This window comes from Lampetra fluviatilis, chromosome 54 (assembly GCF_964198595.1).
Source record: "Lampetra fluviatilis chromosome 54, kcLamFluv1.1, whole genome shotgun sequence".
Taxonomy (NCBI): Eukaryota; Metazoa; Chordata; class Hyperoartia; order Petromyzontiformes; family Petromyzontidae; genus Lampetra; species Lampetra fluviatilis.
In genome coordinates, this window is record NC_136328.1 from 6,248,254 (window position 1) to 6,269,639 (window position 21,386).

At 43.9% G+C, this 21,386-nt stretch overlaps 1 protein-coding gene across 1 annotated transcript in view; it reads left to right on the top strand.

Moving 5' to 3' along the window:
• LOC144949526 (centrosomal protein of 89 kDa-like) overlaps positions 1-21,386 on the top strand; it is a 92,348-nt gene that overhangs the window by 36,854 nt on the left and 34,108 nt on the right. Inside the window, exons 14-18 of the mRNA XM_078879452.1 lie at positions 13,865-13,968; positions 17,071-17,186; positions 17,786-17,966; positions 19,475-19,642; positions 20,167-20,308. Of these exons, the coding sequence (XP_078735578.1) occupies positions 13,865-13,968; positions 17,071-17,186; positions 17,786-17,966; positions 19,475-19,642; positions 20,167-20,308 (711 nt within the window). The remainder of the gene's footprint in view (positions 1-13,864; positions 13,969-17,070; positions 17,187-17,785; positions 17,967-19,474; positions 19,643-20,166; positions 20,309-21,386) is intronic.

The window sequence follows — 21,386 nt, forward strand, 5'->3', positions numbered from 1 at the left end:
AATAATATTTTGTATTATTACAGAGCCCTTTGTTTCTCTTTATTATGTTTCTTTTATCGTCTGGAAAAAAACACGACTTGTATGCTAATGTTTGTTTTCTTTCACGTAATTTAATTTAAGAACAGACGGACAACACGTAATTTCCACACACACAACCCCTGAAAATAGAAATTAGTACAAAAGGTTATAAGTGTCAGGCTTCTGGGAATTAAAACGATCTTGACAGAAATGTGGTGACAACCCAGGATATATTTTATTTAAAACGTGTCCACCATGATTAACTTTTAAATAACTATCAAATATCACCCGTAATTCCTGTTCTTTCCTCCCACTCTATGATATATCCAACTTTTTAAAAACCCGTCCGCCACATCCCACCTCTTCACCCTTAGCCCTCCATCTCTGGCTGCCTTTCGACTCTGTGATACATATGCCCATGTAGCCCGTGTCTACATCTCTATTGCCGTTTAAATGTATCTTTTCAGTTTAAATAAAATATGTGACCATATGTGTCGAGCACTGCTGTCAGGAGTTAGTACAAAACTGACAGTGCCGATATCTGCTCCCTGGACAGTTTTCGACATTATCTGCGCACGTGTAAAAAAAAACAACCGCTCTTCCCTTCCGATGTACAGTATTTCAGACGTCCTCATCGTTATCCACTCCTGAATGAAGACCTTCTCAAATTGTCGCCGTTTCATGGTTCTGAGATGTAACGCTTCACCCAGCATCGTATTAAGCTTTCACAATAGGGGAAGAGCTACGCAGCCATATTTGACCATGCTGGTTAGTGCGTGGGTTGGTGAAGATGTTGAGCCTCTTTCCCTTTGTTAATGTCTTGAAGAACGGCACCCACTGAAATGTTGAGGCCTCCTAATTGTTGGATAAACGAATTTGAAATAATTATTTTTAGCTTAACTTGTTATTGTGTGAATCACTGAAACAGCAGCAACCGTTTATTACTGTTAATTTGTGGGGCACATGTTGATGTGTCACAGGTCATTATTATTAATTGGACTCACCGGGTGTAGTCAGTAACTTTAAATTGAACACAGTACATTATTTCACAGCCACTAAACCTATTACCTCTAACAGCCGCACCTGCTCTGGATGATCTCAAAGACCTGTGGTGGATCATTCGGTCTCGTGGTCAACGGAGTATCAAGCCAGCTGAATTCTGTCTTAATGCTCAGACACCGCAGGTATTGTGGTCAATGCAAACATGACTCCTTGTAAAAAAGGTGCCAGTTGAGGCCTGAATGTAGAGAGCTTTGAAGACTATTCAGTTAAGTGGATTAATTTGAGGTTGATTATTTGGCATCATCTAAAATGATGGCCGCACGGACCACCTGCCGACAATCCACGCTCGGCATGAATGTGAATATTGATGCTGGTGACATCAACAAGGCCTGCCCATCACCTCCTGGCCAGCGGCACATGTGGGGACAGAGTTTAAACTTACTTTACAACCGTTTTCGTGTTATCCAAGTCTGGGAACCGAAAATCGGTAATCAACGGTGGTGGCTTAGACGAGGCTCGAGAGCATTGTACACGCGTTGTGATGGTCACGCGGCATGCGTGGCAGGCACGTTGGGAAGGGGGGGGGGGTCGTGTCTCCCTGATGTTGGTGAGCAAGCCCACCTTTGTGTGATGTGAAATGTATTTGTGTGCAGCCTTGCACGTATTTTTCTGTTGTAATGGGTTTTCTCACCATTTGTTGGAGAGTGTTGCATTTAAGCGTTGTGATTGCGGGTTGGGTGCGCTCACCCAACGGAGGGGTTAAACCAAAACAGACATTGGCAGGGAGTCTACCATGAGTGGAGCCTCTCTATTAGCACTCAATACCCCTGGTGGGAGAAAAGAATGAAAATTGTGAGTAATTATGGGCATATTTAGGCACATCGTTATGAAAAGACCCACATCGCTATCAAACACTTATCGTTGCTTTTCTGTATGAGGGCTAATTAAAGGCCGTTTTTATGTTTTTACTCTCACTCATCTTTTCAGTGTGAAAAAAAAAACTTCCTGTGTTTCAGAAGAATCATTGAAAGTACTATAGATTATGCTTAAAAACATGATTTCAACCACTTTTGTGTGTCTTGTGCAAATTATACAGGCGTTGTGACTTATTTAAATATATATTAATTAATGCACAATGGTATATCAAGACTTACCGTTCACATTGCGGAAACTCATATGAAGATGGGTTTAAGTACTGGGAGCACGATTATATATAAGATCACATGTTTTTTTCTTCTTGGTTCTTTCGGTAAAGTCACGTAGAATGGAAATAATAAAATAATAAAAATAAAACATAATAAAATAATTCTCACGACATTTCGGCCACAACGCAAGCAGCCGTCCTCAGGTGAGGATGGCTGCTTGCGAAGAAGATGAATCCCTGCAGTCACGAAAGCTTTAAATCGAAATCATATGTTTTGCTATGGTGTGCAGTGAGCTATAAAGTGTCAGCCCATTCTGCCAACAACTGGGGATTAATCTGCGGGGGAGGGGAGGTGACACTCATTGGCAGAGCCATATGATGTTTTGCGAGTTACCTAATTTTGATGGACATCAACTGGCCTGCAGTTCACTGAAACAAGACTGAGTCTACTGCCCAAGGACCGTGAATTAAAGTTGGACAAACCAATAAAGGTCCATGGCACCTTATAATTATATACTACCCCTGAAATGTAGGTTCATTAACTGCACAAAAGTAAAAAAAAATACGTTCCAAATTTGTGCTTTACCTACTTAGCATGGTGGCCTCCGCCTCTGATCCTGCAGAAGCTTTGTTGGATCATGATGATTTGTGAAAGTCCCGAGAGCGTGAGAACACAGTGGTGGGAAATAGTCATGGTGATGATAGTGTCATCAGCCATGGCCATTAATCAACTTAATCGACTAATTGTTCCAGCTCTGGGCTGCAAAGCGGCTAGGACAACAAATGGGTTCGTGACCACAAACGAAAACTTGTAATGCCATGCCTAGGTTTGGCGATCCACTCAGTGGCTTCCTGAGATGCTCAGTGGGGAAATAAATGAAACTAAAGTATAACTTTTTATTTTACCAAGTAAGGCCCACTGAGCTATCTAGCTCTTTTTTTCAGAAGCGACCTGGCCACAAATGATGGCTCAATCAAGTGGATTATAATGTGGACATTTATAGCAGCCAAATACTGTCAAACGCATGTTGATTCTAAACGTGGAGGGCAAAACTAGAGGACCCATTGAAAAAATTACACATAAACCATTAGGAGAACATGCAAAGTTCAAATATACAGATGTCAGGGTCAAGATTCAACCCATGACCTTCTGTATACCAGGCGAGGTAGTTAACATCTTCCCACCGTGGCGCCCTATCCGTTTGGATCTCTGTGTTTTCCCTTTTATACATGTGGGTGTTCTCTGGATTTTGTTTTCAGCATCATATTATCAGACAAAGGTATCCATTCAGGTCTTGCAGAGCAGTACAATCCAAAGTGTTCGAGAATGGCCGCCGGAAGTGGATGTTACGGAGCTACCTCTTAGCATAACGAATGCTGCTGAAGTTATACACTTCCAGAAAGCCATGGGGCCAATTCGTTGTGTAATAAATTATTGAATTTGTTTTGTGGAGACATGCATGCGAAGAGGACATTCTCTGCTGACCTATTTTGTTATTTATATTCTCCACAACGACGCCAAGGATGATTTTACGCATTTTTTTTGTGCAGTCATTCGTGTTAGGGAATGGCCCACGGAAGCGGACATCACAGAGCTACTTCTAAGATCACTTAGTGTGACCTTTGGTCCACACAGCAGAGGGCAGCACTTTCCTACCCACCCTGCTACAGAGAGTAATTTTATCACGTTCCAGTCAAAAGCCAATATATGTACAGTAATTCTCAGTGCTGGAATTTAGCCAAATTAGGTGCAAAACCAAATTAAATGTGTTGGATATCTTTGTACACTCATTCGTGACCAGGCTGAGACTATCATCTATAATAAAGGTGTTTTGGATTAGATCACGTAATTATATAAATGTGTCATTAAAACCAGCCACCACCTGACACAGCCAACTAGTAAGGGTTGTCATGTAAACAGAACATGCCAATTCGTCACTAGTACAGCACTAGTGTGTAGTCTACAGTGTAGTGTATAGTAGTGTAGTGTATAGTGTAGTGTACTAGTACAGCACACCGGTGTGTTGGAGAGCCAAGCCACAACATTTACAATCTTGAGTACGACGCTTCGCCAGTAATTACAACTAGCTCCATCAGGCGACAGCCAGATACGTGTTAAACTGAGACTATCAAAGCGCACAATTGAGGACCTGGTTTATTCATAGGCAGTTTCCTGGATTTGAACTCAGGATCTCAGTGTTGCCAGCTCAGAGCTTTTAGCTCCGAGTCACCCAGCCACCTAAACTTAGCATAGAATGTTGTGGTTGCCCTCTTGCCTGCAATCTTAATACCATCTACCAGACTAGTCCTGTAGGTATATTAATGAATAGATGTGTGTGTGTGTATTAGCTAAATATCTCAATTACATTTCTTTTTACCAGAATTTGGTGTCTATGATTTCACATCCAAGGTTAGAATGATTGGTGTACATCTTAGATAAAACGGTGGAATAGATTCACATCACGATATGGCTGAAACTCATTATCTTGGTGATTTTCCCTTCTTGTATGTAATGTAGACATTCACAGTTCCATGAAAAATAGCAAAGCATGCTTATCTCGGGCCCTATATGCTTTTGTGAGCAAATAAACTTTGTACATTGACATTTTTTAAAAGCAATGTTTTTTTTTTTCCTACATATATTACATCGATTTTAGTACTAGTTCAAATGTATATATGGAGTACAAAAGTTACCTGAAGTTATGAACCCACCGTATGAAATGTGGTGAAGTATGGCAGCCACAGGAGAAGGCATAAAACATTAAGCATTTTGTGTCAAATTTGTAGTGAAATTGCTCAGGCAATTTTTCCCCCACTTTTTCACAAATGCATCAGAGAGAAATTGCACTGTCTGTCCCCTAAGAGAAAAATGAAGATTGTTTGAAAAATGCTAAGGAAGCACAGTGACCTTGGCATTATATAATTTATCACAAATTGCCACTCCTCTCCAACGAAGACACCGTGATTTCTTCCTGCATGTGAAGTTGACGTGAAAAAAAAATCTGTATTTCGCACTTCATTGACACACGCATCAAAAATCATGCCACCTTCCCCAGATGTCTGTACACGATCATGTGCCAAGTCCACGGAGCATTTGTGCTGATACCCCCCCTCCCCCCCGGGGGAGAAGGTGATAGCCGTAGTCACTGCACTGTAATGTTCTGCTTCATAAGACTCTTAAAGTGCTTTTTTCAGAGTTCCAGCTCAAATCCAATTAACTCCTTTACTGAAAATGTCCAAATGTGCCAGCAAATAAAAACTTACCGTGGCAAGCCTACACTGTTGAGTTTTGTAATTTGGCAGCCTCTGGCCGTGCCACGGTTGTGACACGGGTTATTCACGTTAAACCCCATTCAGAGAATCGTTTGTAAATTAATCTACGGTTTAATTTAAGATGTTGGGGGGGAAAAATCGTTTCTAGGCTTGAGGGCAGTTGAGGAAATAAATGTGCTGTCAACAAGACGATTAAGTGTTGCTGTCAAATTGAGATATAGCCCAATTATATTTAACGTAATCGCCAAATGCAAGTCCGAGCATTCAATAGCACAATGTCCTGTACGGATTTAATAGTGTTTTTGTATCTGCAAAGCTGAACGCCATGGACAAATATGCCATAAACACATTGTCTACAAGCCAGTCCTTTCTCCTTAGCTGCATGGATAATACGATAATAAAATAAACATGAAAAACTTTGGTTGCAAACTGCAAACCACGAGAATGTCACGTCGAGTTTTCTGGCTACGCATCTCAATACAATGACTGACCGCGAGTGTACAATATTCTCACGTACATTTGTTTTGAGGGGAGGAGGGCGGGGGGTGGATGGTGGCGCAGTGGATAGCATACTGCACCGTGACCCACGGGAGAGTTCAGTTCCAATGGTCTCATTTCTTAGACAAAGGGCAGGAAACATGTATTAAGCCAATAATTTTTCGTCACCGAATAAATAATCATAAGCGCTCCTGCGCTGAGGTTGAACAAGCTGCTCATAATCAACAGGATGCGAGTTAAAATCCTGGTGGTTGGGAGTTGATTTAGCCTATCATCCCTCTGGGGTCAATAAAATAAGTAGCATTTCACGAGTAAGTTTAACATTGGTTGTACTACGCTTGCTCTATACTCGCCCCCGCCATATGAATTTGAATGTTTGACCACCAGCTCAGCTGTAAACAGGAGATGAGTAACGCTTATTTGCACAGGAAATCACTTTCAAAGTTATACGTAGTGTGGAAGCACTTTGATACGTGTACATTATATTTTCACATAATGATGCTATCAATCCACTTCTATATGAAGGTATCCCCATGCCATGTCAGTGACGGGAGATATTTCACAATACTTCACCACGCTTGTCAGTACAGGTTGGCACAGGTGGGGGACCCAGGACCGGTTCAGGTATCATTCATCACTGATGATATCCTTGGCCGGGAATCAAATGTGGGGTTACTGGGTTTACAGTGCACGAACCACTGCACCACCACTCCCCAACATAGACACATTGAAACACCTGATTACTTTTCCTTGGATAGGTAATTTCTCGCGCGTGTGTAATAACATATCCCCGTAAATTCAAACCCACTGTATAAATCAAATGTGGATTCTACTCAATTGGTGCCTGAGCAAATAATCTGCAGTCTTGTGTTGATGTCCTCTCGGACATCGTGTGTCTCCTCTATCATCATTCCTACCGGCGGCGCCGCCGCCGTTCGTGATGCAATTGGAAGCGTGAAATGTTCGCACCGCATCGCCCTCGTTCGCCCATGTGTTCAAACCCACTCCCAGGCGTGCAGCGCAAAGCACATACTTATTCTTGCGCATGCTTACACTGCACGCAAGCACCATCGTCTATGTGCGTACTTGCACACTTGAGTATACCCATATACAGAGACAAAAACAAGGATCTCCGGTGTTGCCAGCTGAAGCAAGTGCTGTTCTCTCTGCTCTCTTTCGTATGGCATGGGGGGGGGCAACAGTTTTTGTAGGTGCCATAGTTGAATGTTAAGGTCCTTCAACCAATCCAAGGAGGCGGTAGACGCTGTATGGATTACAGCAATACCGCCAGGATGTGCATGGATGGCACAATCCTTGTTGATGTGTGTGGTGGTTTGGGCTTCACCACAGTCGCAGTTCGGCAATTCCTTAATCTTCCATTTATGAAATGTGTACCCGCAAGTGCTGTTAACGAGTGCCATTTCCGGCACGGCATGCTGCGGTCAGCCACGCTGGACCACCTTTGTCTCCCCGTTGCTGATATTTACGCACTGTACTAGCTGTTCATTTAAGGTTGAGTTGACATAGGAGAGGCTCAAAACTGGTTCTGATATCACTCGATACTGCCGTTAGCTGTGATCAGAAATCAAACCCAGCTTGTCAGGTCTATAGTTCATTGTGCAAACCACTAACTACATCACCGCTCTCCATCACACGTGCAAATACACATATTTGCGCCACACATGCTCTGTGCATGCGTGTGATTTGGCAGAAACTGACGATCCGGAAATATTCAGTTCATCCAATTTAGTCGCTGCAGGCACATACACGCACATCCCGGAGGGTACACCGTCCCTAAAAATATCAGCTCTCGGGCAGATGCTGGCTACCCGCTGTGATACAAACAGCTGCACACCTAACAGCCTGATTAATGTTGCGTCTGTAGCTTTTAATCCTTTCACTGCCGGCTGTGCGGTTGCTGATTCTGCAGTTGCACAACGGGGTAAAGCCGAAGAAATGTAATATGTTGCGCGACATTTGAAATGGATGTTTTTGCCTCTTTATTGGACCTATACAATTTAACTAAGAGTTTTGCTGAATGGGTTGAGTGGTGGTGCAGTTAATAGCACATTGGTGTTACGAATCTGGGGGCCCGCTTTTTATTCTTGGCCACGGCTAACATATGCGGTGAGTGATAACTTGAACAATATGGCCCCAACACACACCCCTGCCCCTTCCTCCTCCCTGCACCAACCTGCAGAGACCAGTGTGAAGTACGGTCAAACACATGCCCCTGTGACTGACACTGTGTCGTGAAACCTTCATACAGCAGTGGATTAACCAACTGCCCGTAAATACGGGGTAGGCGTTGTGCTGGTGGTTCGCCCACTGTATAATCAACTCGAATATCTGAGTTCGATTCCCGCCCATGGCTAACATCAGCGGCGACTGTTATTTGAACTAGCTCTGGGCCCCTACTTCAGCCATTACTGGCATGGTGTGGGGAGGCTTGCACCTGGCAATAGACTGACAAATGGGCTGTGAAATATTACTTTGAATTATATTTTGTTACTTTTACATCGCAAGATTGAGCGAGGTGACGGCGGCTTCACGAAGGCCTTCATCCAGCAGTGGCTTGACCATGATGATGATTGTTTTTTTGACACATTTTCTCGATATACTTAGCTTACAATGTGGCTGCGGTGCCTCTTTTCATAGCGCTTAACTGGGATCATCAAAACAGCCGTTGTGGCCAAAGGTCAAGAGACAGTACCGCATTAATCTCTGTTTAGACAAATGGCTCCTCGGTTTGCTAGAATTTTACTAGGGTCTCAGCTGGCTGTTATTAAATTGATCCAAAATGACTGCAGCTCGCTTAGGGAATTTTGTTTCCATAATCTCCGTGACCCTTCTGCCCTGGAGGGCCCATTGCGGTGTTTAACCTTCAGAGGGAGATCTTAGAGGAGATGGAAATTAATGGCGATGTGTTTACTTGAGTCTAATTATGACGGGACTCCGAGGATCTGCCCTCTTGTTTGGCTTCCTACAAAGCAGATGTTTGATTTAAAGCAACTATATTTAAGGATAATCAATCAAAAATGCACTACATATGTTTAAGAGACAATGGTCTATCTTTCTGTTTAAAAATATATGATTATTTTATTATTCTTAGGGTCGAGGTGGCTGGCTAGCTCAGGACTTTGAGCAACTCAGCTGCCGCTGCTATAATTGTAGGTACGAATTAGCAAACCTGTACAAAAACAAACCCTGCGTTTTGACACGTGTTAAGTTTGATGATGGTCTCTGTCTATTTACACAAATAATTTCATTCGTTTTGTATCCAATTAATTTAGACTTGTACCGTCTGAGAGTTAAACATTTTACTTTGATTACCATGCAATGCACATTTCTCCACGGGGCCTGTGAGGATAGCGCCGCGGCCCTTAATGTGGAAAACAAAAAGAGGGTCACTTTAAAGGGATTTCAGAAGTAGTATGATATCTCCTTCCCCAAGCCGTCCTCTCTTCTGCAGACCACATTGACTTCCTGCAGGCCATTTGTAAGCACGGCTATATTTGGTCATATAATTAAACAAAAAGTGAACAGGTGATATAATATGTATTACCTTTCTGTTGTTTATGCAGCGCATGACAAAGGCTAAAAATCCAGTAGCTGAAACACACAGAAGATTTCACAAATTAAGAGAAAGTTGAGCACCTTCATGGTCAGCCTATCTCACTCGGCGAAGGGCATCAGTCATCAAGTGGTACAGCTGATAACAATTTTTACTTCTGAATGTACATTTTTTCTCGGCACATTTCATTTCCAAAGGAGGACCTTCAAGGATATGAAAACGTCCCAGAGACGTAGGTAAAACATTAAAAGTAATGAAAGTAAAATTAAACAAAACAAAAATAAAAATAAAATTCACGACGTTTCGGAGGCAACACAAGTCTCCGTCATCAGGTGGGACCGTCACAGCCAGATTAGCTGCATCACTTGATGCAGCTAATCTGGCTGTGACGGTCCCACCTGATGACGGAGACTTGTGTTGCCTCCGAAACGTCGTGAATTTTATTTTTATTTTTGTTTTGTTTAATTTTACTTTCATTACTTTTAATGTTTTACCTACGTGACTTTACCGACAAAACCTGAGAATATGAATCATTGCAGTCACGAAAGCTGCAAATCTAGAACGTCCCAGAGATTTATGTTTTTTAAATTGGTATAAACCCCCTGAAGAGCAAGTGTATGCCAAGAATATTGAAGTCTTGCCAGACACCTTTTGAGTACCGATGAAAGACTCACGGAGTTTCAAGACTCTAATTGACATTTTAAATGGTTAAAAGTAAAACAGCATAAGTATGCACATTTAATCTGCTGAGACTGTGTATTAAGGGAGTCTTTGTTCCGTTAGGTGCAAGAGCTATGCCCATGTTCACACAATCTAATATACACATGTAGTGAGTTCTAGATTTGAAGCTTTTGTGACTGCAAGGATTTATACTCTTTGGTTTTTTCGGTAAAGTCACGTAGGTAAAAAATAAAATAAATGAAAACAACTAAATTAAATCACGACGTTTCGGAGGCAGCACAAGCTTCCGCCTTCAGGTGGAACTGTTACAGCCAAAATCGCTGTAGTAAGTGGATGACAGGGTCACTGTCGTAAGATTTTGGCTGTGACGGTTCCACCTGAAAACGGAAGCTTGTGTTGCCTCCGAAACGTGATTTAATTTAGTTGTTTTCATTTATTTTATTTTTACCTACGTGACTTTACCGAAAAAACCAAAGAGCGCGTGTAATGAGTTCAACTGAGTCGCAGACGCACTTCTTAGAGGCAACACATTTATTAAAACCAACACATGGGGTACGACCCCTTAACACATTAGCAACCTATGGTGGTGGACCACCAGGCTAACTACACTAATTACACTGGAATTAGCTACGACGGACCGGACCCTGGCCCGGGTCCAGGTCCACGTGTTGGTGACTCTTACAGGACGTAGAACGTAGATTCTTCAGGATGAACAACAGCAGTCGGTCCTGCTCGGGGACCCGGCTTATATCCTCTGTGGCGTGGCTGGCTCCGCCCTTAGCCACGCCCACCTTCTAGAATCCTCTAGCAGGTTCTCGGCCCTGACACGTGACCACCCCTTGCCCCCATCTGGGGGCCGCTGTGTAGACTTTACCGGTCACGTGTCCTTCGGGGTCAACCAGAGTGCCATGGCCTTTGGTAACCCCATTCCCAGGGCTGGCACTCTCACACCCCCTATCCTGTAGGGGTCGGCACTGCACGCAGAGCGTGGTGCCACTCAGCACTGTCAGACAGCGCTCACCGAGCCCTCTAGGGCAGGTACTGTATCCACATGTACGTGGTGCCCGCGATGGCAATACATTGCACGCCGTGCCTCTAGAGCCGGCGTTACACAGTGACATCCGCGATGTCACTACTACACGGGCTAATCATGTTGTGGTGTGCTTACTAATTTTTCTAAAATAAAAAAAACTTTCTGAAAGTTAGTTTGTCACCACCCTTACTCCAAAACTCTACAGAGCTGTGTCGCATGTGTAATAATGATTGGAGCAGTTATAATAGTTCATAGGTTCTAAAACTACATCATGGGACCTCCTTTGCCAGTACCAAAATATCAGAATAGGTTTTCCCCTTTTTTTTTGGCAACAAAACAGCTGTGTTAAGACGTTAAAACACCAAACGGAAACCTTTTACAAGGAATCATGTCTGTGAAGTATTGGAAAATGACGGCAGGAAACTCCTTGACGGGAACACACTTCTTTTATTAAATCTTGACTTGTAACAATACAACGCGTGGCCTCTCTTCTTCACAATGCGGTCACCATACAACGGTACAACTCGTGACCTCTTCTTCTTCACCCTACGCTTCTCTTGACTCTCTGGATTCTGTGCTGCTGGCTCCCTGTGCCTCGTGTAGACTCCGCGCCTCGGCTACACTCTTCTCTCGCCTCGTGTAGACTCTGCGCCTCTGCTACACTCTCCACTCGCCTCGTGTAGACTTTGCATCTCTCTCTCTGGCTACACCGTATGCATACTCGGCTCGTGTAGACCTTCCTCTCTCTCTGGCTACACCGTATGCATACTCGGCTCGTGTAGACCTTTCTCTCTCTCTGGCTACACACTATACATCACTCAGCTCGTGTAGACCATTCTCTCTCTCTGGCTACACACTATACATTACTCAGCTCGTGTAGACCGTTCTCTCTCTCTGGCTACACACTATACATTACTCAGCTCGTGTAGACCGTTCTCTCTCCCTGGCTACACACTATACAGTACTCAGCTCGTGTAGACCGTTCTCTCTCTCTGGCTACACACTTATACCTTACTCTCCTCTACTCTCCATTACTCTCCTCTCCGGGCTCTATCTCTGCACCTTCGTCTTCATTCTTAGATGGTTCCACTTCTGCCCCCTGCTCCTCTGTGCATCACCTTATATACCTCTTCTTCCCGGGAGACGGAGCGGATGCGGACCTCAACGTCGGCACCGCTCCTCAGTTACCCAATCCCCACGCGCTATCCCTACGATCCGGTTCCGCTCAGCGCGTGTTTCCACTCCCCGACCAATCACACCGCGCTGCTACCCGATCACTCCCTCTGGGCGCGTCACCGGCACACAGCCAATCAGCAGCACTACCCCCACCCGCGCACTGACGCCTGCTCCTCCCCGTCAGCGCGCGTCACCACACACACACCCGTACATACGCGCTGGCACACGACATATACACCCAGCGCGTATCACCACTACATCTGCATTAACCACAATACTTGTGGTCAGAATGCAAACAAAAACATACCTCTGATAATATATGCATTGTCTTTGAAACTGATTGGTCCACACCAGAGACAGCTTTGTTATCTCCAATTCTTTGTTATTTTTGCATTGTGTATTCAAATCCATGTATATGACATGTTATTTTCTTTGCTGTGTTGTTCAAGGTTGACGGGAGCTGTGACTGACACGCCTAGCATTGCAATTAACATTAACAAGCGGTGCAGACAGACCTCAGCTCTGTTCACACTCAGGCTGTGGTTGGCTCTGCCAAGAGTAATTCATTCATTCATCATGCACAGTCCAGCGAAGGACCATGGCGCCAAACGTGTAACTGAGAGTAAGACGATTACTCATAATAAAGTTTTTGGGTTAGATCGCGTTATTTATAAATGTGTCGTAACCCTCCACCACCCGACACGGCCAATCAGCAAAAAAGTGTCACGTTGACAAAAGACAAATAGTTCACTACTTTAGCCCATCGGTGTGTTGAAGAGTGAAACCACAACATTTACAATTTTTTTGTACGACGTTTCGCTGGTAATTGCATCCAGCATCGTACTCAAAAATTGTAAATGTTGTGGTTTCACTCTTCAACACACCAGTGGGCTAAAGTAGTGAACTATTTGTCTTTTGTCAACGTGACACTTTTTTGCTGATTGGCCGTGTCGGGTGGTGGAGGGTTACGACACATTTATAAATAATGCGATCTAACCCAAACAAATTATTATGAATAATTTTGGTCGCGAAAGCCTACGTGTTAAACTAAGACGATTACTTTTTCGTGAATTCTAAGATGTTGCAAAAAGCATTTGCCTGCACGCAATGCTTGTGGATACGTCAAGGCTGTACATGATGAAAGCTTCACAAAACGCTTGCAGAATGTGTATTTTAACTTTTATTGTAAAAAATAAGATTCCCTTTAATTTACCTAAGAAGGACTCCCTGAGTCTGAAGCCTTTTTTTCCAGAGGCTCCTGCTATCCTTGTATGTTTGGTCGAATCCATGAACGAGTGTTGGGGTTCACGTGGGAGGTAAACGGACTGCCTCGAGGAAACTCGCTGCGGGGTGCAGGTGACGTTATCGCGCAGATGAGCGCAGTGACGTCACCACCGCAAACTTTCCCTGCGCATCAGCCGGCAAAACCTTTTTTTTCCCTCATATCATCTGATTATTCCCTTAGGAGGCACTGCAGACGCTGAAGGAACAAATGAACGTGGTGGCCAAGGAGAATGAGCAATTACACCAAGAGTTGGTGACGTCAAAAGCAGCAGCGGGAAAGGAATGGTGAGATTGCATCATTACAAAGCTCCTGGTGACGCACATACACCACCCCTACCCCCAAGTGTATCCACTTGTAATCATTTGTAAATTTTGGTACAGATGTGACCGCAGCGTAATGGTCGTCGGATCAAACCGCCCAACGCGACATTGATATGTTTCATCTTCTTGGTTCTTTCGGTAAAGTCACGTAGAATGGAAATAATAAAATAATACAAATAAAACATACTAAAATATTTGTATTATTTTTTATAATAAAAAAAAAAAATTCCCATTCTACGTGACTTTACCGAAAGAACCAAGAAGATGAATCCCTGCAGTCACGAAAGCTTTAGACTGATATGTTTCTTAAATTCCCCTCCACCATCACCTGTTGTCCACTTGGCAGTATAAATCGGTAGGCTATGGTTAGTGGTGGAGCAAAGCGTGGCTACTCCCACCTCTTCCAGGCTGTCTGGCCATCGTGAAGCAGTAGGCCAAATATCCTTTGAAGGGGCTCTCCAGAGCTCCCTGTAGTGGAGACCCTTCCAACCACAGTGCCGTGAGCGACCAATTGCTGGGTCCCACGCGTACATTGACCTTTATTCAGGAAAGCTTCGCCATTTATTTAACAAGAAAACTTTTCAGCAGTGCTCTGCGACTTTTGGGGATGTTTGATCAACTCCTTACCAGGGAGTGTTTTGCGTGTGGGAAGGAATCCGAGTACATTTACGGCCATTAATCAGTCCACTGCTGGATCAGAGCCTCCGCTCGCTGGGCAATTTGTGGGGGTTATTTGTCAGTGCAGGTTGGTTAAGGCAGAGAACATAAACATGGGAACATAGAAACGATGTGAAATTCATTTTTCTGCACTGCCCTCTGCTGCTCACCACGTAGCTCCGCAGCCTATAACACCTTTGGTGCATGGTGATTGCTCATCCAGGCATTGTCCAGGCTCAAACCCTGCAGAGCTTCCGAGATCTGATGAGATTGGTCATAGGCTAAGGAACCAAGAGAAGGTGAAGAAAACCCACGCGAAACTCCACCACACGAGAGATTCCGGAATCAATTTGCTGTCCTGCAAATTTCTGGCCACCTTGCAGCCAAGTGGCGTGTGCCACCACGCTCGGTTTGTGCGAAGCCTTCCGAGGTTTTCGCATTTGCATGCAGATTACAAAAATAATTTTCTTTTTTTGTTGCAGACTCTTGTTTTATTTCTCCTTTCGTCTCAGCTTCCATTCCCGAGAATAGTATCATCGCTGCAATTTATTGCCACTTTTCTAGCAATCCACAAAATTATTTATCAGTGTGACATTTTGTAAGCTTCTTCTTAGGTTTTTTCGGTAAAGTCACGTAGAAAGTAAAATAAAATAAAAACAAAAATCACGACGTTTCGGAGGCAACACAAGTCTCCGTCATCAGGTGGGACCGTCACAGCCAGATTAGCTATTGATACAGCTAATCTGGCTGTGACGGTCCCACCTGATGACGGAGACTTGTGTTGCCTCCGAAACGTCGTGATTTTTGTTTTTATTTTATTTTACTTTCTACGTGACTTTACCGAAAAAACCTAAGAAGATGATTCCTTGCAGTCACGAAAGCTTCAAATCTAGAATTTTGTAAGCTGTGCGCAATTTACAAATAATGCAAACAGTAGCAGCAGCTGTTAGTTTTTATTATTTCTCATGCATCTTGTTTTAATGGAATAGCAGACATGTGCACTGCTACTCAGAATTATGCATTTGCCTTTCAAACTGGGGCATTGTGTCATCGACTGTTAACACTCGTAACTCTTTCTGTGAGCCTCCTGTACGTTCCAAAAGATACTCTTTTACTCGGCATTTTTTTTTCTTCTGCGTCACATCCCTATTGAAAATATATAAAATCACTGTGTCTCACGCTTAAAATTAACTACATATGCCTGCCAGAGGCTCTCAGCGTTCACAAAGAGTTGATGCCGCAACAATGTACAACATCCATTGCTTTTGGGCTGTTCGGCTCTATTGCTTTTCTACCCCCACTCAGACAATGAGCAATATCCCACGGCAAACCTTGAAGTTTTCTATTTTCTTTGGAGGCAGAATTGCTTGTAAATTGGATGTTTGCTTGGGATTAGCTTTGAGATAGCAGGATTTGCACAGTTTTTTTACCAGTGGTGCATCGGAATATATCAAGGCTTTTGTGGAATTGTAATTTCCCTCCAACGGTGGCGTGTGTTTTTTTATCACCTCGATTTTGATGTTTGTTAGCTTTTGTGTCACTGCATATATTGTGCACATCATTTCACTTGGCCCGTGATTGTGTTTGTTTGAATGCAACGAATTGCATTTACTGCCACCGCAGTCCACTCGTATCACACGTGGTCTCCTCGCTCCGAGCATTCCCACACCAAAATCCTTTTGTTGGATGCTCAGCGGTTTGTTTTAATTTCCGCATGTGCCCCTGACCAAATGCTGCAGATGCACACTCTGCTGCAATTTGCAGATCTTTTGTGCTGTTCATGTATCTAACTCTTTTGTTGTCTGTTTGCACACAATATTGACTATTCACCAAAACTGTAGTATACATGCTGAATTTTGACATTTTCCTTTCTCCGTATAGATATTTTTGTTTAGATCATTTCAAGCATTTTTATGATCTTTTCTCCACGGTAAACATCTATCATGGGTATGTCAAACAGTTGTATTTATTTTTGCTATATAGTGGCTGGCTATTTTCTTTGTGTGGAAATAGAATTTTCACAAGCGGCCCATCAAAAGGAGCTTCAATTAATGCACCATGTATTGTTCTAAATGGCAATGTCTTGCATATATCTTGCGTATGTCATAATGTCCAAGTTTGAAACAACACACGAAGACACTCAAGACAGGACAAAAAGACATGTAAGTTGGGGCTGAGCGTTCATTCGCAACGTTCAATTGAGCGCACAGAAATCCAAACAAATTCTGCAAATCTCACCCACTCACTGGCTCAGTCTGGATATGCGTAGAGCGAGGAGATCCAAGTCTGATGCGGGGAGGAAGGGAGGGATGGGGGGGGGTATAGTGGGGGAAATGGTGGTGACCGTAAATGCACAACATAGGCCACGTTAATTGGGCACTAACAACCAGCGCTTGTTTCTGCATTTAGGAAGCTTGTGCAGGAGCAAGGCAGGCTTGTGCTGGAAGAAAACCAGGTCCTTCTGCAGCAGCTCGATCTGCAAAAAGCCAAGCTCAAAGACTCGCAGGGCGCACATAAGCAGGAAGGTGGGCGGAAGGGATGCAACGATGCACCCCCACCACAATTACGTGAATTGTCACAATGCAGGGTCACGAATCACATCACTCGTGGCGCATGCATAGAATCTTTAATGGTGTGATTCTATAGAATGTGGGGGTGTTAAAAAAAAACGCACGCTATACAAATAGAAAATAATCGAATATTAGACGCATTATTCGATGTGCGCATTGCAAGCGTAAGAATGAATTTTTATTGGATAATTATTACATGGCCATTAAGTTTTTAGCTGCTGATTGCCATGCATTTGACTGGAGATGGATGCTCCTTAATCTGCCTCCCTATCATTCTAACTGACTGCACAACCTTTACCCGTGTGTCCTTTGTACAAAAATAAACACGATTGCATTACGATGTTTGTTCTTGATTTTGCTCCCCGCCCCTCTTCTGTAGATATCATTGGCTGCAAAAACATTGTGCTCTCAGCCAAATCCTCACACACACGCTCGCAAACACTGGCTGTTGTTGTGGCGCAACGTACCGCCGCGTTAATATGCAGAGCGCTAGATGACAGCTGGTACTCGGTAAACATTAATACCTTAACGCCTTCCTTGTCGGTTGCCCAAAGTGTCAAAGTTGATGAAGCGGTTGGAGAGGATGGAGGCGCAAAAGCGAGAGGCGCTGGACCAGCTGACAGACGCGCGAGTGGCCCTGGGGTCATTGCAGGAGCGCCAGCGACAACTGCAGGAAGCGGAGGAAGTCAAAGTTGGGCGGGAGGAACACCTGGCGGCTATTTCAGACTTGCAGAGGTGCTGGTTGTCATGGGTTTTTTTTATTAGTTGCAGATTCTAGAATGTCCTTAATTGGTACAAAGAGTGAGTAGTTCAGCTCTTTCCGCAATCAAGAGGTCGGTTTTTTCGTTATTTGAGCAAAGGAAATAATGGAGATATTTATTTATTGGTTCCCACCTTTACAAATAATAAATGATTTTCCTACATGTGACGAACAGATCAAGTCTCAATCGGGGCAGATATGTGCCAGTAAAAGCACCACGTGTATAAGCAAAAAGAAAATGTACTTGGCTTATTTGTCTATTAGTAATCTTTCCCATCTATAAAATATGAATGGTTACCGTACACTGTAGAACAGATGTAGTCCTCTTTTTTTTGGTCGTATGACTCTTTGGAGATGTCGCTCCGTGCTGCAATATGCAACAATGCGTTGCCATGTTCTATTGGCCTGACATTTGAGCTGCAATCAATTCTGTTCAATGCTCGGTGCTTTTTTTTTACATATAATCCCAACCCGTGGCTATTGGTGACTGCGTGTTTGTTAAAGGCAAGAGCAGCTGAAAACACAACTTCGTGTTATTTTATATTTATATAGAACGACGAGGCTGTGCGTGTTCTGGGCTATCCGACGTGACATTGAGGTTTCGTTAATGAGCAAAGAGACTTTAAATTCACTTTCAGGCACCATCGTCGTAGCTACCTACTGACGAATTTCAAAGCGCGCCAGTGAAATCTTCGTGACGCAGTGACATCTTAGCAACTCGTTAACAAAGCTTCAGGCCCAATCTCGGACAGCCCAGGGACATGGCCTTGGTAGGTATATCCAAGAGATAGTCTACTGCATAGGTTTTCACGGTTGTGCTGTAAATGGTTCTCTGATTCGTTTTTTGATTGGTACTGCGTATTGTTCAGCACGATGTCCGACGTTTCGCTCCACGTGCTGGGAGCTACAGGGATTGAGAAAGCAAATTTTCCCCCTCGATTGCATAAAATTGCTGACTGCTCTTGGTGTTTCTGTTTCTTGACGCCGATTGGTTCAGTTCTTCGCAACATCTGGTGCCATCTTCAAGAGCTATTGCTACCCGCTACAAGGGTTCTTCGCTTTCTGGGTTGAATGTCCCTTTGGTGTTGCAGTTTCAGTTTGGATGATTGTGAGGTTCCATTTAGTTTAATAAATGTGGTCAGGAATACAATTTGGGGTCGTGTCAGAGTTAATTTGCAGGGTCACAATTAACGGAAGAGGTTTCATTTGATTGAATAGCTCCCAAATGTTGATTAATTCTGATTTGAATTGTCGGTTAAAAGTTTGCTGGTTTAGTCCATAGTTCAGACTCTGGGGAGAGTACTTAATTTGGAGCTTTCGTGTCTGCAGGAATTACTCTTTGGTTCTTTCGGTAAAGTCACGTATAAAGAGAAAATAAATTAAATGGGGAGAGGTTGCCGAGGATTGAACGGTTTTAATCTCGGCTTGTACGGTCCAAATATTTTCAATTCTTGGCTTCCCGGTGCGTCGTTCTCATTCGCAGGCGTGCACAGGAGCAACACGATCACAGCTGCACTCAGCTGCAAGGGTTGCGAGAGCAACTCGCAGCGTGTCAGGAGGACAAGCGCGTGGCGGTACAGGACAAGTGTCGCCTGGAGGCCCGCTTGAGTGTGCTCGATTCAGAGCTCGGAGCTGCCAAGAAAACCACCAGGTAAAAGGGACGTAACCATTGATTGGCATTGGTGTTTACGCTCGCGATGCACACACGTGTCGGTGAGGATCAATGATTTACAGTTGATTTATGTTTATTGGTGGAACGGTGGCGCAGTGGCTTGCGCTTGGAGAAAAGTACCGCAGTGATTTGTCTGCACAGCCCTCCACTGACAACGTAGCCCCACAGTACCCACAAAAGCACTATCCAGGCTGCAGTCTGCTTAGCTTCCGAGATCTGACGAGATTGAGTACATTGTGGGTAATTTGGTTATAGGCACTGTGCGTGTGAGTACCGCATGGCAATGTTTTATTCGTCTTACTTTGAGAGAAGACCTTAACGATCGTTGGTGGGATGCTGTAAGAGCAGACTGCTTTTTGTGTTTAATTTGTTGCCATTCCCCCGCACCTCCAATGAGCACGTTTGGCTACGTATGGTGCAAAAGAAGTTCAACATATATGCATACAGTTTGGCGGTCGTGACGACCACGTGACCTTGTTTTGGTTGCACACGCTCCACGGCAGGCGCTACCAGCGGAGCATGGCGACACTAAAGCAGAAGCTAGAGGGATCGATGGGAAAGGAGGAACTGGCTAGCCGGTATCTCAACAACGTCCTGGGTCTCGCAGAACAAGTTGTCAAGGAGAGGGACGAACTGCAGCTTCTGGTAAACAGCACATTTTCTCCTCTAAACATTTAGTGGACTGTTATTTCGACTCTCTGTCTCTCTCTATATGCTATCATGCTCACATGTCCGTTGCATTGCACTCTCATGCCTTTGGATTGCACTCTCATGCTCACATGTCTTTTGGATTGCACTCTCATACTCACAGGCTCTTCGGATTACACCCGTTGGGTTGCACTCCCTCGTCCAGGAGGCCGCTCTTCTCCTTTTCTACAGTTACATGCTAATTTCTCACATGAACATCATGCTAATCTCTCACATTAACATAGCCACTTCCGTGCCCTCTAAATTCTCCCTTTAACATCATGCTAATCCCTCACATTAGCATAGCCACTTCCGTGCCCTCGTCTAAGAGGTTGCTCTCCTAGCTTACTTTTACATGCTAATTTCTCACATGAACATCATGCTAATCTCTCACATTAACATAGCCACTTCCGTGCCCTCTAAATTCTCCCTTTAACATCATGCTAATCTCTCACATTAGCATAGCCACTTCCGTGCCCTCGTCTAAGAGGTTGCTCTCCTAGCTTACTTTTACATGCTAATTTCTCACATGAACATCATGCTAATCTCTCACATTAACATAGCCACTTCCGTGCCCTCTAATTTCTCCCTTTAACATCATGCTAATCCCTCACATTAGCATAGCCACTTCCGTGCCCTCGTCTAAGAGGTTGCTCTCCTAGCTTACTTTTACATGCTAATTTCTCACATGAACATCATGCTAATCTCTCACATTAACATAGCCACTTGCGTGCCCTCGTTTAGGAGGCCGCTCTTCTTACAGTTACATGCCAATTTCTCACATTAACATCACTAGCTCCGGCCACTTCTTTATAACCCCTGAGCTACACACATTTCAAACCTTTTGAAACAGTCTGCCTCAGCAGCAGACCATGCTTTCCCACCTGATGATGGATGCTTGTGTTGCGCCCGAAACGTCGTGATTTATTTTATTTTATACCTACGTGACTTTACCGAAAGAACCAAAGAGTATGGATTTCTGCAGTCACGAAAGCTTCAAATCAAGATTTAGTGGACATTCAGTTAAATAATTGCA